We start from the raw sequence: 25,679 nt of genomic DNA on the forward strand, positions 1-25,679 counted from the left end.
TGATTTTCAGAGCCATATACGTATCTTTAGACCTTTTTTCTGCTCTGCCTGGTTCTATTGAATATGAAAATCATTAATAACTGGCCATAAAAGTGTTATAATCACGTCAGAGGTGTCAAAAACGAACCCCCTCCGCCGCCCCTGGGCCAACCCACCGCCTAGACATCTAACAAATTGCCAGCCCCTGTAAGCACGTGGATAATTGATGAGCTGAGCCACAGTCAAGCCTCTGTGGAATGGCCGTCATACCTGTGCCAGCAGTGCCACCATCCCATCTTGGTCACACCTCCTCCCCGTTTGGCATTTTAGCATAATTTCAAGTGCCCTCGCAGTGATCTCAAAGTGCTTTGTGTCTATCCCATAATTATGCCATTTGTACAACCGTTTGGAGCCTTTGCCGGTGTGGAGACGGCAACATCAAACTAATTTGAATATAATTTCATAGAAAATTAACCACTTCGTTTGCCGTTCTCAGTTATTTATTGCTTAATCCTTGTGGTTTGTGCTTTGTAGAGCTCGTGCCCCGGTTTGTCTTTTATGCAAATTCTTTTTTAATAACCCCATCGGCCGGGAATTCTTCTGGCAGCCAGCGTCTTTTGTTCACTTCACCTTGATTGCAGTCTGTCAGCTATTGTCTGGATCTTTCGGAGGCCCCGGACGCCTTTTTTCGGTTTCATTCAACGGCCTTTGATGGCTTTTGATTATTATTGAAAGTGATAAATGGAGATGAGTTCGTGTCCGGGGCGAGTACAGTAGCAATTTTAACTCATCAGGCTGCAGGCAGTTGACTGATAGCTCTGATTGCTACCTGAAAAGCTCACAAAAGAAGTCGCAGCTTCAGATCACGTAACGTTAAAAAGCTCAGATTATTCAAAGTATTCATTTGGAAGAGAGGAACTGAATTTATGATGGATTTTTCACGGAATAACTTTGTAAAGAAGGGAAATATACATACCTATTTAAATATTTTGATACCTTAATTGCTAACATTTTGTTAAAATCAATCTCTTTCTTAAGCTTTAAACTTCTAACCTTAATTACTGAGCATTTTATTTACCTATTTACCTCATATCAATTTAATGCCGTAAAACCATTATAATAATTTGAATTTCATTATCAGCAACGAAAGAATTTCGCGACAGGTGTTTGGACTTAGTTTATTACTTAAACGCCATTACTGCTGGGTCACATGTGTACTTAAGATTAGTGAAGTTCGTATTTAAATTGATAAGTTTAAATTCTATGAGTATGCATAATTTGAAACTGATACTATCAATATGGCCATAGGCGATCACCCAGTGAACCGAAATGATGATTTATTAATTTTATTAAAATAGACCCGGCGATCGCCTACCAGAGTCATCAATCAAATGTAATTTATGGCTGATTCCGCATACAGAAAGCTTTTCAAAAGCGAAGTAGACAATTTCGATAAGCTGGCCGGGGCATTAAAGTTCAATTCGTTATCCCATTAGGCCATTAGGCTGCAAAACTATTACCGGCTAAATGCCCAGTTAGGCAGTTGGAGTTGCAAATTGCTGGGAGAAACGTTCTGTGGCTTCTTGGCCATCATTGCCATATAACCAAATCCCCGGCGAGAGCGATCATCAGCCATTTGGCCAAGTACAGCAGCCATTAAGCCCAGCAGATCTAGTGGATCCGGAGTGCTTCTCTAACTACTTAACTTGACTGCTCGAGCGAAACAGAAACCGAAACCGCGAGAGCTGACAACTGTCCGAATTTAATGGCGGCTTCAATTTTTATAACCTAAGCACGACTACCGTCAAAAGCGAGGAGGGCTTGAACATTCACATCCACAACCACATCCACATCCATCGCTGGTTCGAGTTTTGAGTTCGAGCCAAGTTAAAACAGATTACGCCAGCCAATCTGACGAGGGCTGAAAGAAATAAGAAATGCAAACGAGTTGCGGCTACGTCCGAGCCTCGAATGCAGATTTCAGAGGCACGATATCGGTTTTGGAATGGAGTTACTACTACGTACCGCTCTCGCGGTGAGTTGTATGTGTGCAGCATGCAATATCAGTTCCCACAGTCGCCGCAGCGGTTGCTCTTTGGCAACGCCTTCGAAAACTGATGACGTTGTAAGGCAGCCGCAGCCTCCTCCAGCCCATTCCCAATCCCCTATCCCCTAATCCCCTGCCCACTCCACTCCTCCTACTCCTTTGGCTGATGACTCGGAGACCTCGACATGCATATGAGCTTGATGGGTTCGATATGAGTGCGTGAGTCACGGGCCAAGGAGGAAATTAGTTGAGGAATCTCGAAAAAGAGGAACTATGTGGTTGGGTTCCTCTCAAAATGTGACCAAGTTACTATTTACTGCACGTAAATATATGGAATATACAGTGTGACCATGTGCTCAACTTATTTTAAGTATCTTAAACATGTAGAAACACTTTTTCATTTCATTTCATTTCCATTATCCCATCACTTTTTCCTAATTTCATTAAATTGACTGTTGCACCTGCTTAAGCCCGGCTCAATTGCAATATGCTTCGGTCACGCTCACATCGCCAAGCTCTGTGTTTTGGACCACAACCATAACCATCACCATCATCATCCACGCTCGTCTTCGTCGTCGTCGTCGTCGCTTATCTGGCAAAATTTGATCAACGTTTTCGCAATTCGGGAGCTCCGCCCCGAAGGTATTTCCATAAATATTCCTTGGCCCCAGCTTCAGTATTTTGCCTGGCTTTTGCTGCTTTTGCTTCACTTTTGACTGCTCAGGTTTTGCTTTTTACTTTTATTAGTTGGCCAGTTGTCTGTGCTGTTGCTGTTGCTGCTGCTACAAATAAATTAAAATTATGCATGCTTAGGCATTGGGCCATGGGAATTTGTTTTGTGGGAAAGCCTCTTTTGTATTTGGCTTTACTTCGAATTTTGTTTTCTTCGCTTTTGGGTAGCGTCTTTTTGGGCTGAACTTAAACAAATATGTTTCGATGGGTGCAGATAATAATTTTTTGCACCGAAATTTATGAGTGTGGGAGCCGATTGCTTTCGGCCATACGTATGTTTATGTCAATAGGTGGGTAATAAAATGTACAATTATGGTAATTGTGGGTTAAGCCGGCTTGGCAAGATTTTCAATTGTTAAACCATAATCTTTTGCTAAGACAACTCACCATGTAACTTCCTAAGAAGGTGTTACTAAGCTCTGGTTAAATATGGATGGAATATATATATATGTTTTAAAAAGGGGTTTTCCTGCGCAAAACCTTCTCTTGGGAAAACTCTGAGCACGAACTCAGCCTCTTTTGCATGGCATTTAAAAATTTCAATAAAATTGCATTCGATTCCATTCGAATCTAATAGAAAGCTGTTCAGGCACGTTCGAGCAGTTAACTTAGTTTGATTGCTGGCCAATGGCCAGTGTCCGGAGATACCAAACCGAAACGAACCCAACCGAAAAGAGCAGAGTTCCCCTTCAATATGTTTACCATAAAAAATGGTAAATTTGTGCTACGTTCTGTTTGAATTGAGCAATGCAGTCGAAGAAGCCTGCATCCTGGCGCCTTCTTCAGAACGCAGCCGCTGAATTTCCAGCGAACTGAGCGCATCGTAACTCATACGCCTCGTGGGCCTCGCAGCCAGCGATTTAATTTGCACCGCCGCAGACTTCACCTCCAATTAGGCATAATAAAGTTGAGACGTGATATTTTATTTCGCTTTTGTGGCCATGTGGAAATTTGCCTACGTTTTGGCGTTCAACGACGGCTGCTCATAAAAATCCATCGACGACTCTTTCCGCAGAAAAGCCGAACTAAAAAATAAAGGGCAGCTGGTCAAATTATATGCATAAATAATAATTTCAAAGAGCCAGGGACAAAGGAATAAGAACTATAAATTTGTTTCATTTTTGAGTGTGGAACGTGAGCTTTTTGGTGTTTTGGCCAGAAAGGATATGTTTGAGGGAGGACTCGGGGGAGCTCCCTGCTCACTCAATGTTCGAACTGCGAAACCCTATCATTAGCATTTCCGCTTTTTATTATTGCTCAGCATATGTATAAGCCATTGGGGCCATGTGAGAGTACCAGATGATCATACTTAATCATAATTTAAAGTCTTCGGGTCTCCGAGGATCTGCGGATTCAAATTGCTCGAGAATCTCGCCTGGCTTGTCATATGAAAATTGCAGACCCATTAAAGGGAGTCGCGGTTCCCGCGGGTCAGCGGATATGTTCTTCTCTGAAAATGTGCTCAAATTATCCCCGAGCCTTGCGAGAAAAGGGTGAAAGAGTTTTGGGTCAAATTGTTGCCGATGCAACAGTGGTTGGGGCATTATAATTGAGGCCATTTACATTTTGCTTACACCGATCTAAACGGATTATAAAATTATAATAAATATTATATGAGAAAAGAAGGGAATGTAATTCCATTTAATTTTAATGGATAAGTAATCGATTTTCGTTACAATCAGTGGTATAACCGAATCCTTTTTTGATATCGGTCTCAAAGATTGAAAACTAATTATAAATATTATGTTTTTAATGCCATACCCTACGAAATTAAGTATACGTTTCATAAACCCAGAACCACTGTTCCTTTGTTGTGCCAAAAATTAATTGACTTTACCCAAAGATCCCGACAACATTTCGTAGGCAAATTAGCTTTGTGGCCTGGCCGGAGTTTCCTGGGAACACAATTAACCAAGTTCCTTTCGGCCGTGGGGCGTTAGACGGCAACCTCTTTTACAGTTAGCTCGCAAATTGAGTTTCGAGCAGGAACCCCAGATGAATCGAGTCCTAAGCCAGGACCTACCTGCGTTGGCAGAGCGAAATACAAAACAATTTGCCAGATACGGTAAGATTAATGATCGCCACAAGGAGCTGGGTCTTCGGTAGCGATTGCTTAGACAGTTCCCGGTATTAATTTTGAATTCATAATTCAGGAAATCTCATTCAGGGAGCCAAACACTCCCCTGGCGGCAAAGTCCTTTCAAATCGCTCATGACTGACCTTCAGAGTCTTTAGTCTTTGGTCTTTAGCAGGCGCCGAAGAGTAGTCTTCAGTCTTCAGTCTCCGTTCTCCGGTCTACTATACACTCTCCCCATGACGCCGACTTTTATGGGCCGCAGTTTAACGCCAGTCTTTTCCCCTCATCTCCTCAACAAAATTTGTGCTCATCTGGAGCTCTTGCGGTTATAATATTGTGCCAACATTTTTATTACTTTTCAACACATTTTCAAGTTGACGTTCGAGTCAGTCGTCCTCGGTGATGTTTTCGGTTTCGTTTCGGTCAAGTGTTTTGACCACACTTTGTATGAAAAGGGAGCGCCAGTGGAGCTGTTTTCCGACCTGTAAATTAATTTATCAATGGTCCAAAGTGCAGCCACAAAAGGGGAACTTTTTTCTGCCATCTATAACTTAATAATATTTGTTATTATTTCTTCGCGAGCATATTTCCATGAATCATTAATTCTGAAAACCTTATCATCATAAGACCTAGACCTGAGAAAACGCAAGCATTAATCGATTTCCAAAAATCTAAATGTTTGGTGATTAAGAATCTAAAAATATTATTAATCTTGAAAAGAAGATTTCTATTGGGAGACATTTCAAGATCATTTTCAATATTAATTTCACCACAATTGCCGCTATTTTTAAAGCCAATTTTAAACATATTGTTTTTAAAAACATTATTATAACTTATGCTGATATTTTTCCGATATTAATATCGATCATACAGCGCGAAAAGCCATTTTTCTTGGTGCTTGGCAACAACGCATGAGAATTGAATGGAATGAATGGGAAAATGAGGTGCAGCTAAAGGAGCGTACAATGTACAACGAGACCGCAGGTTGGACCTGTGCCCGACTGCATCCCGATCTGCAAGTTGCCACAGTCACTATACGCCTTATGGACCCCCCTCCCCCACTCCCTTTCCCTTTCCCCACCCTTCCGAGCGAACCTGAACCGATCATCCATCCATTGCCAAAGTCATGGGAACTTTTTGCTGCTTGCGCCTTTCGTACGTTTCATTTAATTTGCATGGATCGTGCGGACGTCGTACGTAAGACTGACGACTTGGAATTGCCGCAGTGCCTCCCCCTTGGATCCCCACGGATCCCCTTGGATCCCCGCCCCACCCCCTGCTTATGCGGCTACTTTGTGAGTTGTTGCTGCTGTGGCTGCGAAAGAAGGACGCGAGTCATCATCATAATCAACTGCCATGGCGGCTGCTGCTGCTGCAGCTCTGAAAGCCTATCATTATGATTATGACGAATATTACTTTTGTATATAACTTTTACGCTGAGCCAAAAGAGATCCACTCTCCATATAGCAACAGGTGCATTCAAGATAATAGCAACGAAACGATATGAGTAATGAATATATAATTTGATAAAAATTAGAAAAAAACTGATTTATTAAAAATGGTGCTGGTTTTTTAGTGACTACATCAACATTTTATAAAATAACAACCAATAAATTTAAATTTAATTCAACAAATTTAATGTAATATTTTGTGGTCATTATTTATACATTTTAAATAACCATTTAATATCCTGGATGCTATTATACTGACCGCAGCTGTTTGTACATGCACACGAGCAACATTTTGCTGCAGATTCTTTTTGCATGTTGCTGTGATTGGTTTTAATTCAAGCCGAAAGAGCCGCGCGCAGGTTCAGGCCACGGCCACTCAGCTCTTTTGGGCCGGGATCGTCCAACAGAAGCGACCTCTTGGCCACAATGGAGATGGAGGGCGTGCTGCAGCAGCCGTGGCAGCAACTCGAAACATCGGCCGATGCATATCTGAAATTAGTTTTGGTAAACCCTTGGATTCGTTCCCTTTTTCGATATTTTCTATATATATATATATATGAGCATATATACTATGCCCCCGCCTTTCTGCCGGACTAATTAGCTTCCCTGGCTGCTTGGCTCCTTGTGTGATCTCTCTGAACCGGCATCATAAACATTTACAATGACACCAACGACTTTATAAAGTCGTAATTGTTATTTAACACTTTGGCAGCCGCCGCCGCTAGATGTCGCTGCAACTGTCGGCAATTGTCTGTCACGAGATCGCTTCATTGTGGACTTTGCTGGCTTCGCTGGTGAATCACTGTGTTGGCCTGGTCGACGCGGCGGCAAAACTTGTCCAATTCACGACACCCGCTTTTGTTGCGGCTATAAAAAGTTATTAACTGTTTCGCTTTTTTTTGCACCTCAATTGCAACCGTAGACAAGCGGCAGACACAAGCTTCGTAAGGAAGTCAAGCAAGTTAAAAATAGTCTTGAATAGAAGAATTGGTTGTTTTGGCTTTCGGATAATAGAAACTTCCGAAGGTGATTGCTCCCTGCTAAACGGTAAATAGAATAAGAATTTTTATTTGGGTCTTTACAGTTTTATTTATATTTAGATGCATATTCTGGGTCGAGCTGTTTTTGATTTTTTTTGCGGTAATTGCTTTTTAAGAATCTATCGATTTGTGAGTAAATGTTGTAGTGAATGTAGAATGAAGACTTTTTTTCCGCCCCTAGGAATTCTAGTCAGAAGAATCTTTAATCTGTTTCGAATATTTCTTAACTTCCAATTGGAGGAGAACTCACCCCTAAATGTGATGCATCTACTCAACGCTAGATGGCTTTAAGCAATTTCAAAAACTCAAATTTTCTTTAAACTCTTTATCGTTACCATATTAGATAAACACTCACTCATGACAATATTTTCATTGGAAAAGTTCCAATCCATAGACCAACTTCTGGATAACTGCACCTGACTTCAGACTTCACCCCGTCTCAACCACCACCATGCAATGTTCAAAAAGCAAAACTAATTACAATTGACAGGCAATTGTGTCAGTTTCCTGGCAGCAGCGACTACAACTCACTCAGTTGCTCAGCAAGTCAAGTCGAGTCACCAAGAGCAATTAGTTAAGCCAAAAGAACCCAGAGCCGCGGCTGAAAAGAAGGAGCAACTAGCGAATTGTGAACTATAATTAAACATTTGCTAATTACCCCAGCTGAAGTGCGGCCCCTAGTCGAAGTGGGGCGAAGGGGTGCCTCCTTTAAGATGCAATAAAGTGCAATACAAATGCAAGTTACAGTCTGATATAAAATGACAAAAGGCAAGAGAACAACACGCGAAGTTATGGATATGCAAATGCACAGCAAATAAACTAAAAACCAGCATATAGCTTAAATATAGTTTAAGGAACCAATTTTAAAAAGTAATAATAATTTCGTATTTTGAAAGTATATAAAAAATGTTTTTTCAGTGCACTTTACTGGTGTCTGGTGGCACCCCCTGGGGTCAGCTAATTGAACGCTTTTGGTCCGATTGCAGTTGAGAACTCCATTTCGCGTTCACAGCTGGAGAGGTAGAAATATGGCATTGTATAGATAGATTTCAGCTGATTTATAGGGAAATTTGCATATGCCACAGTGCAGCAAAGCAATTGCTTGCTCCAGCTATGATTACGCTCCTCTGCTCCTCATATCCGCGCCCATCCACGTTCGTTGTTTCAGTCTTTCGATTCGCAGACGTTCTGGCCTGTTTGAGCACTTAAGTGGTTTGTCTCCCACTGTCCACCCCCTCCTCCCCCCCTCTGCTTACTTTATCTGGCATTATTCCTCTATGAATATGCGTTAATTGAACTTTTGCCGAGACAAACTGTTATGCGCCTGCAGACATATGTTGAATCGACATCGCCGCTTTTTCCAAGACCAAGTCTCAATTACAAAGCTCGGTTCGGTTTGGCTCAGTTATGAAGGCAGCAGAAACAGTAACAAATATTTGCGTATCTTTTGTTGTTTTTTCGGTCTGTTGTGCAACTAATTAGTGCGCAATGCATTGCACCTGTTGCTATCTGTAATACACTGTATTTTTGGCAGGGTATCTTAGGCTATCTGATAGAGTTCGATTGCAAATAATTATTAATTAAGTTATGACCTATTTCTAATAACTACTTATATAACAGAGTAGAGTAATTCTTAATAATAGGTTGTCTGACATTTTATTGTCCAATTAAGGGTATTTAGCCTGTCGATAATCTTTGCTCACCTTTGGCTCTCTTTTCGTGTTCCCTGCGATATTTTGCACCCCGGGAATGTATTTTGCATGCGATCGCCGCTTAGATGCCGTCGCTGATAATTATTTGTTGGTGTTCTGGCTGCAAGCTCGCTTGTTTTTGTAGCAATTTGCAGGGAAATATAATTTGTTGCCGTTGCTGTAGCACTTTTTTTGTTTCGTTTTCTACCAACAATTAATTATATGTTAATCGCAGTGCATGCTAATTACCCATCCCCCCACCCCCGCCCCGCCGACAACTCGTTGGTAATTTAACCCTGACTGCGAATATGCGTGCGTTCTACAACGAAAATGCACTCGTTGCTGCCGCTGTGCATTCAATTGAAAAATTACAACTTTGGCTTATTTGCGTACATTTCGTGTTTTGATTGTTGCTGCCATTTAAAAATAATTTTCTCCATCATACGGGATAACTGTAATGTATTAATTGCAAATCTTTACCAGTAGTGTTCGTAAGTTTGAGGGTGGTAATTAAAATGGGGAACGGAATCTGAGTTAGTAGGAATCATATGACATAAGAGAACTAACTATTTATGCAGTAAGGTAGTTATCTTTTTCTTAATTAAAAAAAAAAAACCGACTTATTAAGCAATGATCCCCTGATGATGCCGACAACTGAGATGATCTTTCTGGTTTACCCTTCAGCCTGGTGACATTTCTATATTTTTTCAAACAATTTCAATGTCAATTTGTTTTTAATCAAAGCTTAGAGACAGCCTGGGATTTCTTGAAGAACTCGGCCTGTCCAAGCGAATGTCAACTAAGAGTTAAGAAATTGTTTTTATTGTAGCTCGTTTAACGCTGTCAGAAGATCAGCGAGTGGTGCAAGGAGCCTCAAAACGGACTTGTTTAGCGGCTTTTGTTTCAAGCCGAGCAAATTTTTTTGCCTCTACCCCCCTCTGGAGTCTTTTTCGTTGCCGCTTTTGATTTTCTTAACTTTTGTTGCCGATTTTCGCATTATTATGAATGGATTGGTTGGATGGATTGGCTGAATGGACGGATGGACGGATGGATTGGCTAACTGCGATGGGATGGGAAGACAGCCAAAGAAATCATCATAACAAGACAAGAACAGAGCCGAGATTTCTGATCCTTGGCTTTGATCTTTAGCTGCCACATTTCAGCAGCGGTAGAGTTGAAAGCATTTTTCAATGATTTTTCGCTTTTTTTTTGCCTTCTTGGTTGATTTTTTCTTAGTCGGCTTGACTGTGGCACGCATGCCCAGTAAAACTGTAAAGATAATTAGGGGGTTCTGCTGCCACAGCCAGTTAAAAAATTTATGAAGTGCAACGAGTTTCTTTTTTTTTTTTTTTGCATAAAGATATGGAAATTTGTGGCAGAAAATATTGCGTGTTTAGCGGGGGAAAAAAGTGCGAAAAACTAAAGCAACTAACAAAGCGAAATGGAAATATTTGAAATTTATATAGATGGTATAGAGGGGATTATAATGAAATTCAAATAGCTTGCCGCTTTATTTCGATTTTGAAAAGTGCGCAAAAAATAATGAGTTTGGTTTTTTGCAAATTGAAAATTACAGAAACTCATGTACATCAAAGCACATTCACACTCAAGTATACGAGGCAAGTAAATTGCAATAATTGTACTAATTGTTATTGCAATTATTGCTGGCAATTACCATGACTAATGTGGGGCAAAATGTTTGTGCATATTGCGCGTACAAAGACAGCCAGCTGAGTTTAAGACAGTTGAATGCTCTAAGAGCCAGAAGTCATGTGTTTCAGGCCATGTTAAGATAAAGTTAATCAACTTACTCTTGAAGAATGGAAATCCTAACATGATTTATTTTGACATCCGTTGACGAACAATTTGCTGATTTCCGAACCCAGTATATAAGCCATTTCTATGGCGGCCAGGACACCTGCATTTCCCTTTCATCCTCGACAATTGGCTGGCCATCATTTGATTTATGTACATGTGCACTTCCGTGTTCCCCATTTCCCAATTGCAGCATTGACCGACTGCCCCAGACAATCAAATAAAATCATACGCTCAATATCCGTTCGTTCGTGTAGGAAGGAAAATGGGAACCAAAAACATCAAAAGGATGGGAATCATCTTGAAGGGAGGGTGCCCTTCCTGGATCTTTATTCTGCCCGAAATACAATTAAATTTCGTTTAATTTATGGATGGCACAGCAAGTGCCGGGAGCAAACTATTGAAGGAAAATCCATTGCAAAAAAAAAAGATCAAAATAAAATAACACAAAATCAGAAGAAAACTCCCCCCAAGACAGGCGACTTGTTTACATTCCCACGTCCCAGAACGCACCTTGCTGCATATTCAAAGAGGAGAAATAATAAATAATAATGAGTGCCCATCAATAGGATAAAGCGAAATGAGTTTCGGATCCTTTCGTCCTTCGTACACCTTAGAGCAATATGCGTTCAAGTGGAAGGCAATCGCAGTGAAAGTCGTCCTTGCATCCCAACTACCTGGTTTTGCAATTTTCCATGCGCTCGCAGGTGAGATTGCCTCATCCCATGGATCCCACGATATGTTCCCAGACTTCTTAGGGCTGTTTTCCGGCTCAATCTTATGCAAAATCACCTTAAGGGAAATTTGCATGGGAAAGTGTTTGTGCGGGTTCCTAAATGGGACATCTTTCAAGGCTATGGTTCTATGTACTTATTCATAAGCAGGAAAGTGCAATTTCATGCAGACAGGTTGAAATGATCCAAGTCTATAGAAAAGTGAATGAATGCACTTAAAAGTACATAAATGATTAGAGAAATATATGAATCTTTTTACTTATTTAAACAATTTATAAATATTGAAATTTTACTGTGTTTTAATATGCAAAGGTGAGGTAAGTTTATAGACTATTATTTCCAACGTTATGAATCACAGCCACTCCCCTCTCGACAAACCCATAATTATTCACTTAGCACTTATCTAAGCTAAGCAAGTAAATTAAATGAATAAAGTTTTGCTCTGAAAAGAAAGAATCGCAGGAAAATGGAAACGTAAATTAAATTTTCCCCTTCATGTTGCAGGGCTCATTAATTTCGCTTGTTAACATTTTTAGCTAACAAATTTTTTGCCGGCGTAAAGCCAGACGAAAATGATTTTCCAGCTTGAAAAACATCTGTTGAGGCATTTGCATGGCTTTCACTTTTGTGTGTGTGTTTATGCCAATGGCATTGGAAATGTGGAAATTTGTCGCAAATTACTTTCACTCCCGTATCGTGTTACGGGAGGAAGTCAGCGACGACAGCTCGAATTTGAATCGAATGTCACCAAAATCGAAATCCTTTCGCAGGACTCCACAAAGTGAAAAGGGGGAAAAATATGTGAAAATGTTTGCATGTCAAATTTAATTTCCAAACAAATAGAAGAGCGACAGCAGCTGCGACCCGCAGAGGCCGCAATCCTTTGGCCCAAAAGTGAAAGGATCTCGAAGCAGGATATACGATCGACGTCGATATGCGTGTGCCGAACCGAAACGAACCGCCTTTAATGATGATAAATGCGATGCCCTTGCCATTGGAAGCTGCAAGTTCCGCCACATTTAGGCTGCGACGACAAAACATTCTCTGTTTTCAGCAAATACCAGCTCGACTCACTCGAAACAATTTTAAAAAGCGGGGTCCCGGTTTCCTAACCCTTGCAGGAGTCCAAGGATTGAATTACACAACGGGCACAATAACAAACAAGGCGCGCATGCGCAGCACGCTTGGCCAAAGGACTCGATCGAGAGGCGCATCCTTTCGCCCCGCACGCGCTGATTTCGATTTTCATTTTTTTTTCGTGATGAGCACAATGATATCTCCTCCTGCCCATTCCACTCATTCATTATTGCAGACACTTTTTTATTGGCCCTCGGCAGTTTCATAACTTTGTTTTTTTTTTTTTTGCTTATCATTCACGTTCATGCAAAATAGGGTTGAAAATGCATGTGTATATGGTTTTTGATTTTTTTGTTTTTGATTTTAGAGCCATGCCCACATTTTGTGTCAGCCCCCTTTCCACCCCTTTATTGCGCCATTGAGCAGCTGCCATTAAAAATTCCATTTATGTTGCGCGCTCAAAATTTTGGTAAAAAACAGCAAGTAATTGCCTGAAAAAATGTCAGGGTGCGAAAAAAATGAAAATCGAATCCGCTTAAGTGACATTTAACCTCTTGAAAGTGTTTCTGCCACAAATTCTGCACAATTTTGTAACGTATTTTTGTGAATCCTCAATAGAAAGGATTTTATTACCGCCAGCATCTAATGGAGTGTTTTCTTGGGTACAATCGATTTTAAATTGCGAAAAAATAAATAAAATACAGGAAAACCCATAAATATAATGTGAAAATATTGCGGGCTTAGTGGCAGCGTGGGAATGGGTAGAAATTATATTTTATTATTTTTGAAAGATTTTCTTTTACTTACCTAGAGTTTTTGATGGATAAACGCTGAAGCTACATGATTGAAAATTAAATTAAATTTCCTTTACACTTGCATGACTTCAAAAATATTTTCCTCAAGCTTTAATTAATAATACACATTAAAAGAAAAATCAATTATATTTCAATTAAACGCAAGTAAATGAGTGATTTCACAATTTTAAACATATCAACCTTAGCCTATATTTTCAACCGACAGCAATTGAAAAATCCTCTGCAATTATGGACTTGCAACACATTTTCACTTCATTTGCAGCGCTGCTTTTGCAAATTTAAATGCAATACAAATACAAATTAAATTAAATATATGCATTTAATATGAATTTACGCAATTTAGGAGCATTTATTTTTTGCGGCCCGCTGATGTTTGCTTTTATAATGCGCGTCTTGGGCCAAATAACTGCAATTACAAAACGCGAAAGCGCCGAAGAACGGAGTGGGGGCGAAAGAGAGGCAAGACTCGCGCGTCTCGAGCGGCTGCACATGCAAAGTGCGGAAGGGTGAAAGAGACGGAGCCTAAGAGGGGTGCCACAAGTGCCTGGCACGAAATTTATGCAAACAAGCAGCGAAGTGTAGAAAGGCGTGTAAAAAGCGGGGGCGTCAAAAGCGAGGACGATGGAGGGAGGGACGGTGGGGCGGCGGTACGAACGCACCGCAAATTAAAGCGCTAATTGTGCTCAGTGTATGCAAAAAATGATATATGTACGCTGCGTTGCGTGCCAAAGGCGCATTAACCAGAGCGCGCCGTTATTTAAATAAGAGCGAAGCTCCTAAGAATTGCTGCCAGTGTAGCTTATGCACGGTTCAAATATTTGCTTACATGCTACATGCATTGGGCGGGATCGAAAAACAAAAGAGAAAACGAAAAGCATATGACAAAACAGAGCTCATAAAGTAGAACAAAGCAAAAATAAATTAATATTTATAAAAAATAATCAAAAATTATTACAATTCTAAATACCAATTCGCTTCATACAAGTACATGTATTTTTATTTGAACAATGTTATTCCCTTTTACCAAGATTCATATTTCATATGTGTATTTATGTTAAATGATGTGTATATTATGCTCTATTTGCGATCCGAAACGTCCCTCCATTGGTTTTCGGCATAAAATTCTGATCTGATTTGAGGCTGTAGATGGGCAAAGAATCAATTTCGCTAAAAAGGCTGGAAAGCTCGAGACTTATTTTTCTTGAAAGGCCGCGGATGGAAGGAACCCTTGCGATAAGAACGAGACTTCTGAGAGCCATTCCGCATGGAACGAGTCTGGAAAGAACCAATCTGCGAGGAAAGATCCTCGATCTCAGGACGTCGGAAATTGCGTGTATTTCGTACGAGATGTAATTTCAATCGGCGTCCGTCCAAACGGACTCCGTGGAACTGCCTGATGATCTGGAAGGCATCTTCGCGAAATTTGAACGACAATTGAGCGGTGCCCAATGAGTTACCATTGCGATCATAGTGGACCAAAGCCTTCTCCACCAGGCCGTCTTGATTGAACAGCTCCATGATGTCGTCATCATCCACGCCGTAATCCAAATTGCAAACCATGACAAAAGTCGGTTTGCTGGGCGGCTTCAATGCGTGTTCCTGTTTGAATTTGCTCTTCTGAATGAATCCAGTTCCGTTGCGGGAACTTTGAATTCCTCTTAGTCCACCTCCTGATTTTGGCTTCCTGATCGATCCTCCTTGAACTCGTCCATTTTTGGTATTAATAAACTTGTTTTTCTTAGATTGCATCATGATGATGTCGTCAAGACTCATATTCATCTTATCAGACATGCTGCGGAATAGTACGGCGGATGCTTTGGATTGTGAATAGTAGAGAACAAAATCGTTAGTTACCAGGAATCCTATATTTTGTTGAGTGATCAAATCGTTAACAGACAATTCAGTCGCCTTCTTAAATGTATAAAAAAAAGCAGTAACATGACAAATTTAAATATTATAACTAAATACTGGAATAAGGTTTTGTTCTAAGCAATCGAAAAGAGTACATGAAGATGGTGAGCAGGTTACCCACTGCGCTGTTTCAAATATACCTCCCGATATTATAATACCTTATAAAAAGTCGCAAAAGAAGAAGCAATAAATTCACGTTTCGCATAAACAAAAGAGCAAAAGTCGTAACAATAATCACTTTGGCCATTGTGCTGCCGTTTTGTTTCGCTTATTTCTGGTGCGTAGCCAAGTGATCACAATGCTGTAGTGATCATCATTTCCCGATTCTCCAGATTTGCCATTGTGTGGAATCGGGTTCTTCATCATTTTCCCGGCCAGTGTTACAGTTACACTCTGTGTGCCGAAATACGCAGCGGGTGTGTTGCAGTTGCCATGGGACAAAAGCCAAATTGCACTTGGTTAGGTGCAACGCATTGTCCTTTGCGCAATGTGCAGTTCCCACGACGATGCTGCGTCGTCAGCTCCTGTTTGGCTGCGGCATAGGGTATCCTTGTGGACCCCAGCAACACCTCCTTTGATTCCCGAGTTACACCTGGCCGTGCGGTGGTGGAAGCGAGATGGATGGACATCGATCTCGGGCAGGTCTCTGCGGCGATAGCTGCTCAATTAAAATCCATGGCTAGCTGACAGAAATTTATGACCGTAGGAGGATCCTTTTCTCGGTGCTGCCACTTCCTCGTAATTGTGCAATTGAAATGCGCTGTCAAACGGTAAAAAATCTAATAATTTCAGCGTCTTTGTCTTCGTCCGCCTAATGCTGCAATTCGTTTGTAGTCGCAGTTATCCTTATTAAATCCCTGTCGGCTTGTCCTCAGAAGTTCACCTTTTTCTAAGATATTCGGGTTGCGCAACAGGCAGAGATTTGTTTGCCGAAGCGAGAAATAAATCCTAAATACTTTGCGATAAAAAACGGGATGGCAGTGAGTTCTTGGAAATAAGAAAGGAAAGCGATATGCACTAATACTATCACTTAAGATTTATCTTTGTGGCAAGTCCCATTTATAAAGATTGCAAAATCTATGATTAAAAGATTTTAGATGATTTTGCACACTGTACTGGTATACCAAGTATAGCATTTAACAGTCTAATGATTAAGAACTTAAACTAATTCTAAGATTTTCAATTCTTTATATATTCTTTAGAAAGTTTTCCTTCCCCTGTTTGAAATATCACACATTCCTGTACATTTAGGCTTTTCTTTTTATAATACGCAACCCCCAAAAAGAACTTTCACACTTCAAACCCATCCATGTGACTCATTTTTTAGTGGCATTCCTAAACATACAAAAAATACCCGACAACGGGAACAGGACTCACTGAACACATGATGGCTATGTCCTGCCGTTATTTCAAGCATCAGTTACCCGGAGACATTTCAACGCCTTGCGATGAAAATATTTTTCATATTTCCCCGCACTTCTTTTTTTTTTGGCCCACATGTGGAGTTGAGACTCTTCAGCCAATGAAATGTGCCCGGTTGGTTGCTTTTTTAAGAGTCCCCCCTCCGGCTACCCCCCACCGCCCCCTCTCTGCTACAGCAGACAGGGCAATATGACGTTATCAGCATAATTTCAGGAGTGTGCGTATTGGCCCATCAACCCTCAGGGGGAAATATTAAAATGAAGTCTGCGTGCCCGTTTTTTATGTAAATCAACCCCTTTTTTATGGCCCGCCAGAGAGAGAGAGGAGCTTATTCAAATGCCACTGGGGTTGAGTCATAAAAAAAGGGTTGCTGTGATTCCATAACGATGGGCTTATGTAAATGCCGGAAGTCAACCCTTTCATAGACAGCGATTTGTGCTCGTGATTGGTTATTCGGCAGTGATTTGAATATATAAGATAACAAAATGGTGATTCTTAGTAGTATGATCAAGTATATAAAAATAAGTTAGGTTACAAGGTGCTTTAAATTACATTTTTATTCATCAACTACAAAAATATGAATATTATAGCATAACTATAATACTCTTGTGCAAAAAACGTTTAGTAAACGGTGCCCAAAATTTGTATTTTTTATAAAAACTACTGCTTAAAATTGTTGCAAATCTTTTTAATACCAATTTAAACAACCTGAAATTTTTTTTTTGCAGTTGGCAACTTTAAATTCGAGCCAGGCCAACAACTTGCCACGCCGGCGAATGAAGCTGTCCTAACGAGTTCCGAGGAGAACAAAGATGGAACTTTGACTGCTGTTGACACAAATATGCGCGATGTCAGCGCAAATCACAGTAGCTCCTTTCTTTCGTCCTCGCCCGCCTCCTCGACTTTGGTGTCCTGCCACTCCCCCTCACCGCCACTGCCGCTCCTTGCGGACCAGGACGAGGGAACGAGGAGGATGCGCGACAAGAAGCTAACGCTCGAATTGAAGTTGCAATCGTGTGATGAATATGTTGAGCAGCCAAAGGATAAAGGAGCCGAACGGCTGCAACCAGCTCAGATTGCCAACGACAATGCTCCGTCGCCTCTGCATTTGAAACTGGAGGAGCAGGACGAGCAGGATGAGCAGGAGGAGCAGGAGGAGCAGGAGGAGCAGGCGGAGGCAAAGGATAAGGTCCTGGAACTGACCGGAGCAGCAGTTGCGCTCTATGGCCACTTGAACAATGCCAGCAAGGATGTGCGAGATTTAGAGCAGTGTCTGAAATTGCAGGACCCAAATGGTGAGTAGCAAAGAACTATTGCGATGGAAATTGAAGTTAAGAAGATTTTCAAGAAATACAACAATATTACATTTGCTTGTCCAAATCGCTTTATAAATTATTACAATCATCGAAATGTCGCATAGTATCTAATTACGTATAAGAAAATCCAACAAATTCAATAATTCATTTTGCATGCAAAGACGTTAAGCCCCGCATTTCAAAAACCTAAATATCTTTACCTTTTGTAAATGTCATTACCCTAAACAAATACTTTATTAGGCAACTGTCCTCTGCACAAATAAAAGATGAAGACATGCAAAAAGATATTCATTTTTTACCTTAAAACTCGTGGGAAACTTCCGCAAAGTAGGACCCAAGAAAAAATTCACAAACAGAGTACCTTGAATTGTGTTTTTTTTTTTTTTTTTTTGAGAAAACGGCGCAAAATAAATCAAAACCGTTAGCAACCACAATCGGAGATCTAGGTATACTCCAAATAGTAAGGAAATGAAAGAACGCAATTAAGGAAACTCGCTATAAAAATCCCGAAAAAACGATGTGCAGAGAAAGTTTCCTAACTACCCCTAAGTAAACGAGAAGGAAACCCAAATTTTCATGCTAAAAATTGCATAAAAAAGCGGAAAAAAAAGTACACTTTTGGGGGTAGGTAAACGCCTCGCATATGCATATACATCTCAGGACTCCCGTACTCACTACCTGAGGGTCCTGCCAATGTATGTCCTTACTTCTCTGGGGTGTCAAATACCAGCAAAGTACCGTAGCATGTTCCTTACCATTGCCATTGTTTATCCTCGCTCTATCGTGTGTTTTTTAAGGAATATTTTCTTATCGAGGTAGGCAGACAACGCAATTGATTTCTGTTCTTTTCCAACAAAAAAAGGAAAAACAGACCGGTGAGGACATAAATAAGAATCAAAGAATGTCATTGAATGTCATCCTTCGACGTCGATGATTCGGTGCTTCATCATGTTACCCAAAACAATGGCAAAGTCTGAATTGAAGTTGCCATCGGAGATATGTAAAAAACCTAAGGGGATGCTAAGTATCATGAATATTTTTGCGCCAAGAACGGAAAATGCAGCAGCTTTTCCATTTTCCTCCTCATTTTCCGAGTAGCTACCCTGTTCAGTCCAACCCCAAGCTATTTTGAGTTCAAATTTCCTATAATTTCAAGCAAAATTGTGAACGGATTTTTGGAGATGCTAAGCTGCCGATTAGAACGAGGGTCAAATTTAATTAACGCACACTCTCCCACTGAACTGGGGTGAGATTTTCACTGCAGTTTATATTTGCAGAAAGGGTGCAGAAATATAATCCACGAGGGCAGATGAATTTTAAAAATAAATTTAACATTAAGAATATTGCAAGACATTAACTTTATGTATTTTCCTCTTGAATAATAAGTGTTGGCAACCAATCTTATGTAATTTTCATCTTATATGATACCTAAACTATAAAATGTTTTAGTGCTAGATAAAACTTTCTTTTTACCCCAAATTCAGTTTCCTCTTCCCATTAATCAATGCACTAAAATCTAAAAATCAGGAAACCCACAAGAACAAGCCCCAAAAAAGGGAGATCTCACTAAAATTCAAACACATGCCAACGTGTTTGCTGGTCGAAAGAACTTTACGACTTCATTAGACATTTCACTTTTCATTATTTTCTCAAACAATTTACCAAGTACCCTCCAAATGGGTACGAAAATTCCCTTTCCTTTCCTTTTTTCGTTTTTAATATTTTCCGGCTGCCCCAATAAAAATGTTGTTTGCCAGTCTCAACTCTTCTAGACTTTTTGCCTTTTTTTATGATCTTTGCCTACGTTGACTTAAGTAATTCTCGGCAACGTATTTCCTTTTACGATAGTCCGCAAGGACGCTCCGCAGTCATAGGTGAGTGCGAAAGGGTGGGGCAGTGTAGCGCGAAAGAGAGAAAGATAGCGGGCGAGCCGACAAATAGTTTTGATATTTTTTATGGACACGCACAGTAGGCCACATTGCTGCAGCTAGAGTTAAGGCAAATAAAAAAGTCAAGCGGTCAGTAAGTCAAAAGGAGCTACAAATCAACTGATGGACTACATGATACCCTGGAGAGACTGCTCAGAAATATCACGAAAAGCCTTAATTTATATGAACGTGTTGATACACTTAAAACCCCCAATTTTATTTAAATTCATTTCTTTACTTGAAGCTTCTATTTTGTGAGATATGTATGTGACCAATATTGTTGGTTTAATTTGAAACTTAAAGATTATACATTGAAATGGGTTCATTAAGCCCAAAACACTCTAAAAAAAACAACCTACACGGCATACCAGTCCTTTTTTTTAACAACTCTTCGCGAACGTGAGATAGCGGATGACCAGTAGTCAAAGTGGTTCAATGCCTTTTGGGCTAATTAACATGTAGAGCCAGGATGCTGGCCAACAAACCGATTTTCCGACTGCTCGACTGACTCGAACGACTTGGTAACCTGGGACCTCAAACGTAACGAATGTTTTTTATGATTTACGTAGAAATCGAGCCAGTTTGCGTCGTAAAAAGATGGCTAGGAGCGCGAAGTCCTTCAAACCCGAGGAAAACTAAGCCGTACTGGGCCGAAACCTAGGTGGCTATCATTGATGAAAGCGTGAAACGCTTGTCAGGACCCGGTCACTGATTCCACTGATTTCGTGTCCTCTTCCTATCCTACACATTTATTTTCGTCTTACCTGTTTGTTATTTTCGACTTTTTATGACTTTGTAACAATTTTTTATGATTTTTTTTCCATAACAAAGCGATGTACGCATAAAAAATATATGCGTACATTGTACATCGTCCAGGTAGTTGGGCTAGTTTTTTATATGGGAAAGATTTTGTTACTCTCGCCTCGAAAATTTGACTTTTTCATTATAATTCGTTTGTCTTCGCAGTTCTTGGGAACATAAAAAGCATTTAGTTTTCAATATGCATAAAAATAAATTCAGAGAAGTTGACCTAAGCGTTAAGATTTTACCAAATCACAGATGTTTTCAAAATCCATTGAGTATCTTGATTTATTGAATAATTAATTAATAATACCTGATGCACCAATTAATGCAGCGACTTACACTAGTGATGTAATATATTAATATACATAAGACATGCATTTCAGAATGCAGAATGACTTCAAAATTTTAATCTTATCAATTATTTTAAAACTGACATATATAAACGCGCCATTTTTGTTATTTACTCAGAAATATTTCCCACCATAAATGTCGATTCCTTTCGAAATATGTGCTAAATCAAAACAAATCATAAAATAATACGAAATCGAAAAAAAAGAATACCGGGAAACAAAAGCAAGAAAAGGAAAGAAAATTCCGAGTGGGTGGCAAGTCCACAAGAGGAGAAATGGGTGGTTGGGGGTTTTCTTTTTTTCGGGAGTAGGGGCGCTCCGCACATGTGTGCATACATGAATGGCAAATAAAATTGCGAAAGCAAGGAGGAAACGGGAGGCAGAACAAAGAGCGAAATCAGAAGACGACAATGCTGCAAATATAGAGTGGTGGGGGATTCTGCTGCAGTCGACGTCGACGCAGCTTTAAAATATTTTTACATAGCTCAAAAGCATACACACACAGACGTGCAGAATTTTTGACTCGCCAATCATAAAATAATATGCATACACACATACGGCTCCAAAGAGCGGGACCGTATAAAAAATCCATTGCCATTTGAAAGCCAAATTTAAATTTTAAGCCACGCCTCAAACAAGCGCACGCATCTCACACACACACCCATACACTGACAACAATGGAGCCCACGAGCGAACCACAAACGAGGTAGCCCCCCACTCACACACTCACACGCTAAATTTTAAAGTGCATAAAATGTGTGTGTGAGTTTACAATTCACTCGCAGTCAAGAGAGCGAGAGCGAGCGCAAGAACTTCTCCTCTCCATTCCAATTGGATTGTGAATGTGTGTCTGTGTGAGTGTGGAACGCAGAGCTCTAAAGCTCTCTCTCGCTCTTCTGCCAGCGATTCTGCCTTTTCTGACCCAAGTTCCAATTCAACTGCAGTCGACGCGCAAAAGTGGAACCAGTTAAACGTGTGGAGCGCTAAGTCGCGTTTTTTATCACGTATACGCCACCATTTCCCCAGTCGGTTTTTTACCCCCTCATCGTGTATGTGTGTGTGTCCCTCTGTGTTTGTGTGCGTGTGCGTGTTAAAAAAAAGGGAAAATCAACCCTTAAGGCTTTTTTAGGGGTGCAACGAACACAGCACAGCAGCACAACAGTTTTCAAACTCAAAATCCCAAACGCCGGCAAAGAGAGCGAGTGCGAGAGAAAGAGCAAGAGCGGCCACAGAGCGAGAAAGAGAGAGCAGACAGAGGCAGTCATCATCATCATATCATCATCGTCGGAACGCAAACATTCAGGCCTAGAGCGATTATCCGTTAGTTCGCTGAGAGCTATCCTGCCGCTGCGACCGCTTCTCTGTTGTCAGTTTCACACGAGACACGAACGCGTCCACACGAAAGCGGCGCTTCCAAGAAATCAGAATAAATCTACAAGATACTAACTAGCCCAACAAACGAATAAGAAACAATCAGAACAGAAACAGATATTTACAGTGCTCAAGTGAATTCACAGTGCTTAAGAAACATTAAACATATCGCATATAAACACTTTGCATTTGCACCATTGAGTTGTGAAAATGGTTATGTCGGAGCTACGTTGGCACACCGCTAGTCCCGAGGATAATAAGAGTTCCTTGAAGCGCGATTTGCTAAAATCCACACCGACCAGCGCCCGCGAGGCCGCCGTTCACATAATGCAGAATCGATGTAAGTTAACGCCTTCCAAACACGTTAAGAACAGTTTAAATACTTGTAGTTATAATCATAACAATCCCAAAATTATTTAGGAAAAACAGTATAAATTTTGGTTTCTAGGTGTTTCTATTAAATGCACTTTAGGTATTACTTCTAGTTAGATTTTGTAGTATCTTTTCAAAATAAATTTATTTATAATATTTATTGTTCTTTAATAATTTCATACGAAAAGTAATTTGTTGAACAATAAAAAGATTCCTCTTAATTCTAGCCAAGTCATATATATTATATTATATTATATTATATTATCCTTTCAATCAATAGGTTAGGGCCAAAATTTTAGACAAAATTAATCTTGCGATTACTCTTCTAAAGTTCTCAAGTTTATAGATACTTTTCGTGTTTCACAGAATTGTTGCCACATTTTAAGCTTTATTTGGTTCAGTGTTCAGTAATTCCAATTGCATCACCAACAAGAACCATCTTTACAAAGAATCCTGCAAATAGTTTCTCAAATCCAAACATCTAGTAATCATCCATGCAAAATTTTTCTTTCACCGCTAAGTTACTAGCCAGACCTCGTGAAAATTACCATGGTTGAGTCAGTCAGGTGCTCTGCACATATCATACTAAAAACCCAAGACTCACGGCTCCAATGGCCAGAACAAAGAAAACTGCAATCTGCTTATTGAAAATAAACACCGGCACAGGTGTCTCCGCCATAAATATTAACTCCCAGCGACCCACTTAAAGACGGGTCTCAAGACCACTCAAGACTGGCGGTGCCAGGCGAGAACTACTACCATGTACAAACGAACAGACTAACAAACTTAGAATGGGTATTACAAATGCCGGACCATAAAAATATTTATTAAAGACGCATTTCTTGCACAACCAGCCCACAAATATGACCATGTAAATAGGTGCACCACCGATACTGGTGGCGATGGGCACTCAATGGAACCGCTTGGCCGTTGTAAACAATACTTTTAATTTGTTGCCTTATCAATTATCGTTTTTCGAAGCGCAGCGAATGCGGGGCAATAAAAGAGCGCATTTCGATGACAAATGTAGTAAAGAAAAAAAAGAAAATCGTCGCAATATGCGTAATAATTCCGATGAGCCATACTTAAGGTGCACCAAGTGGTACGGGCTTTCGTATGGGCTATGATTGATTGATTATGTAAAACTTCCCTAATGAAAAGTGAGTAACTGGCGTATGCAAGTCACCAGATAAGCGCAGGCGACAATGGGCACATGCTAATTAGATTGGCGCTAGACGATACGTTTGGGGATTTTTTTACGTTAAACAAATTTCCATCGCCTCGTACAGGAGCACTTATGTGGAGCACGTGACGCAAGTACCTCGCGTAATCTTAAGCACTAACGATAGCTAATATATGTCTCATGATATTCCTATAAGAGTTTACCTTGTACAATACGATTTGCTTATCGTCGCCGCTTATCGCTCCAAAACCAAAATCGAGCCAACGTTTTGCACACCTGCAGAATAGCCAAAGAATGATTCCAAGAAGTCCAGCACGTATAGTAAAAAAGTATCGTCATCTTTTGGTGATTTTAATAAATTAATCGAGGCCCATAGAAAATACTGGCTCGCCGCCAATCAGTTTTAAGCTCTGCTCGGCCAATCAGTTTTAAATTAATATATTTGGCCGATTACGGCGCTCGGCAATTGACGACAATGTCCAACTTGAATAATAACATTATTTTTAGTCATTGTCCATGAGCTCATGCAGCTTTTTTTTTCCCCCCTTTACTATATCGCGTTATCACCTATCGCCGCTATAAAAGCCGATCAAGAAAGAGGGCGTGTGACCGCTTTTTATGGGTAATTCTTGGAACTCATAGTAAATAAATGAAGAGTCGATTAAGATTTACAATTCGCAAACGGAAATCGATTGAAAATGCAGTTAATATGATTTTGTAATGCGGGCTAAGTGATAAGCAAACAGTCAACAAGGTTGGTTGACTCTTCAAAGAGCTCAAAAGAGTGCGCAGACCTCAACTTGCAATTACATTGCCTTAAAAACTTACAAAGGCTAGTTGCATATTTAATTAGCATTTATTATAATATTTTTAGATAACAATGTCTTGCATGTTAATTGAGCGGAATGCCTATTAACTAGAAAGAAGTGAGATTAATGTTTGAATAATTCCAAAGGACCCTACGCTCCTTTATAGTTTTCGCACTCTCTCGCATCCTTTAATCAAGCTTTCATTTCGCCGCATTCGAAGCTTTCGCTCCTGGCTTCTACTTTTCCAGTTTTGTTTTGCTACGAATATATAGACAGAGACAAAGGCGAAGGAGCACGCACATTATGTTTGCTTTCCCTTCACTCTATTATGTTTTATTTTATTTATTTATGTTATTTTTTCGGCTACTTTTCGGGCTGCCCAGCCCAGCCCGCAATGGAGGGGTCAAGAGTTCAAGACACGCAGCTTCCGCCGCCGCCGTCGACGACGACGACGATTCAATCGATAGTCAGTCTCAGTCTGCGCACGTGATGACCATATAGCATTCATATATAGAAAGTCGCTTGGTTGGCTCGCCTGTGCTCGTCTGTGTATTGGTTTTAGCCACCCCCAGCCAGCCAACTGTCGAGGTCATTGACTAATTGTGTGCGCCACACAATCCCCCACCCCTTCCCCCTCCATCGCCACGAACATCATCATAAACCGCCACCCCCGCTGGGTGATTCTGAAAAATTTTATTTTATTTCCTTTTCGGCCGCCTCAATTTTTGGGGGTGGCCGCCTGTGGTTTTCGCAAA

At 40.4% G+C, this 25,679-nt stretch overlaps 2 protein-coding genes across 3 annotated transcripts in view; one reads left to right on the forward strand and one right to left on the reverse strand.

The window, feature by feature from the left end:
- LOC6617757 (protein nubbin) overlaps positions 1-25,679 on the forward strand; it is a 39,522-nt gene that overhangs the window by 8,143 nt on the left and 5,700 nt on the right. Inside the window, exon 3 of one of the 2 annotated variants that reach the window (XM_032720509.1) lies at positions 17,520-18,086. In XM_032720509.1, the coding sequence (XP_032576400.1) occupies positions 17,520-18,086 (567 nt within the window). Of the gene's footprint in view, positions 1-17,519; positions 18,087-22,145; positions 22,901-25,679 lie in introns of those variants that run through there. The other variant, XM_002042033.2, reaches the window with a different exon arrangement.
- On the reverse strand, positions 14,429-15,349 carry LOC6617755 (THO complex subunit 4). The gene is made up of 2 exons (XM_002042031.2): positions 15,313-15,349; positions 14,429-15,250 (listed from the first exon to the last, which is right to left on the reverse strand). The coding sequence occupies exon 2, from the start codon at positions 15,247-15,249 to the stop codon at positions 14,626-14,628; it is 624 nt and encodes a 207-aa protein (XP_002042067.1). The 5' UTR covers position 15,250; positions 15,313-15,349; the 3' UTR covers positions 14,429-14,625.

Source organism: Drosophila sechellia, chromosome 2L, assembly GCF_004382195.2.
Source record: "Drosophila sechellia strain sech25 chromosome 2L, ASM438219v1, whole genome shotgun sequence".
Classification (NCBI taxonomy): domain Eukaryota; kingdom Metazoa; phylum Arthropoda; class Insecta; order Diptera; family Drosophilidae; genus Drosophila; species Drosophila sechellia.

What these genes read in the sequence shown, in the direction of transcription:
- LOC6617755 (XM_002042031.2), bottom strand. Translation starts at nt 15,249, where the DNA reads ATGTCTGATAAGATGAATATGAGTCTTGACGACATCATCATGATGCAA.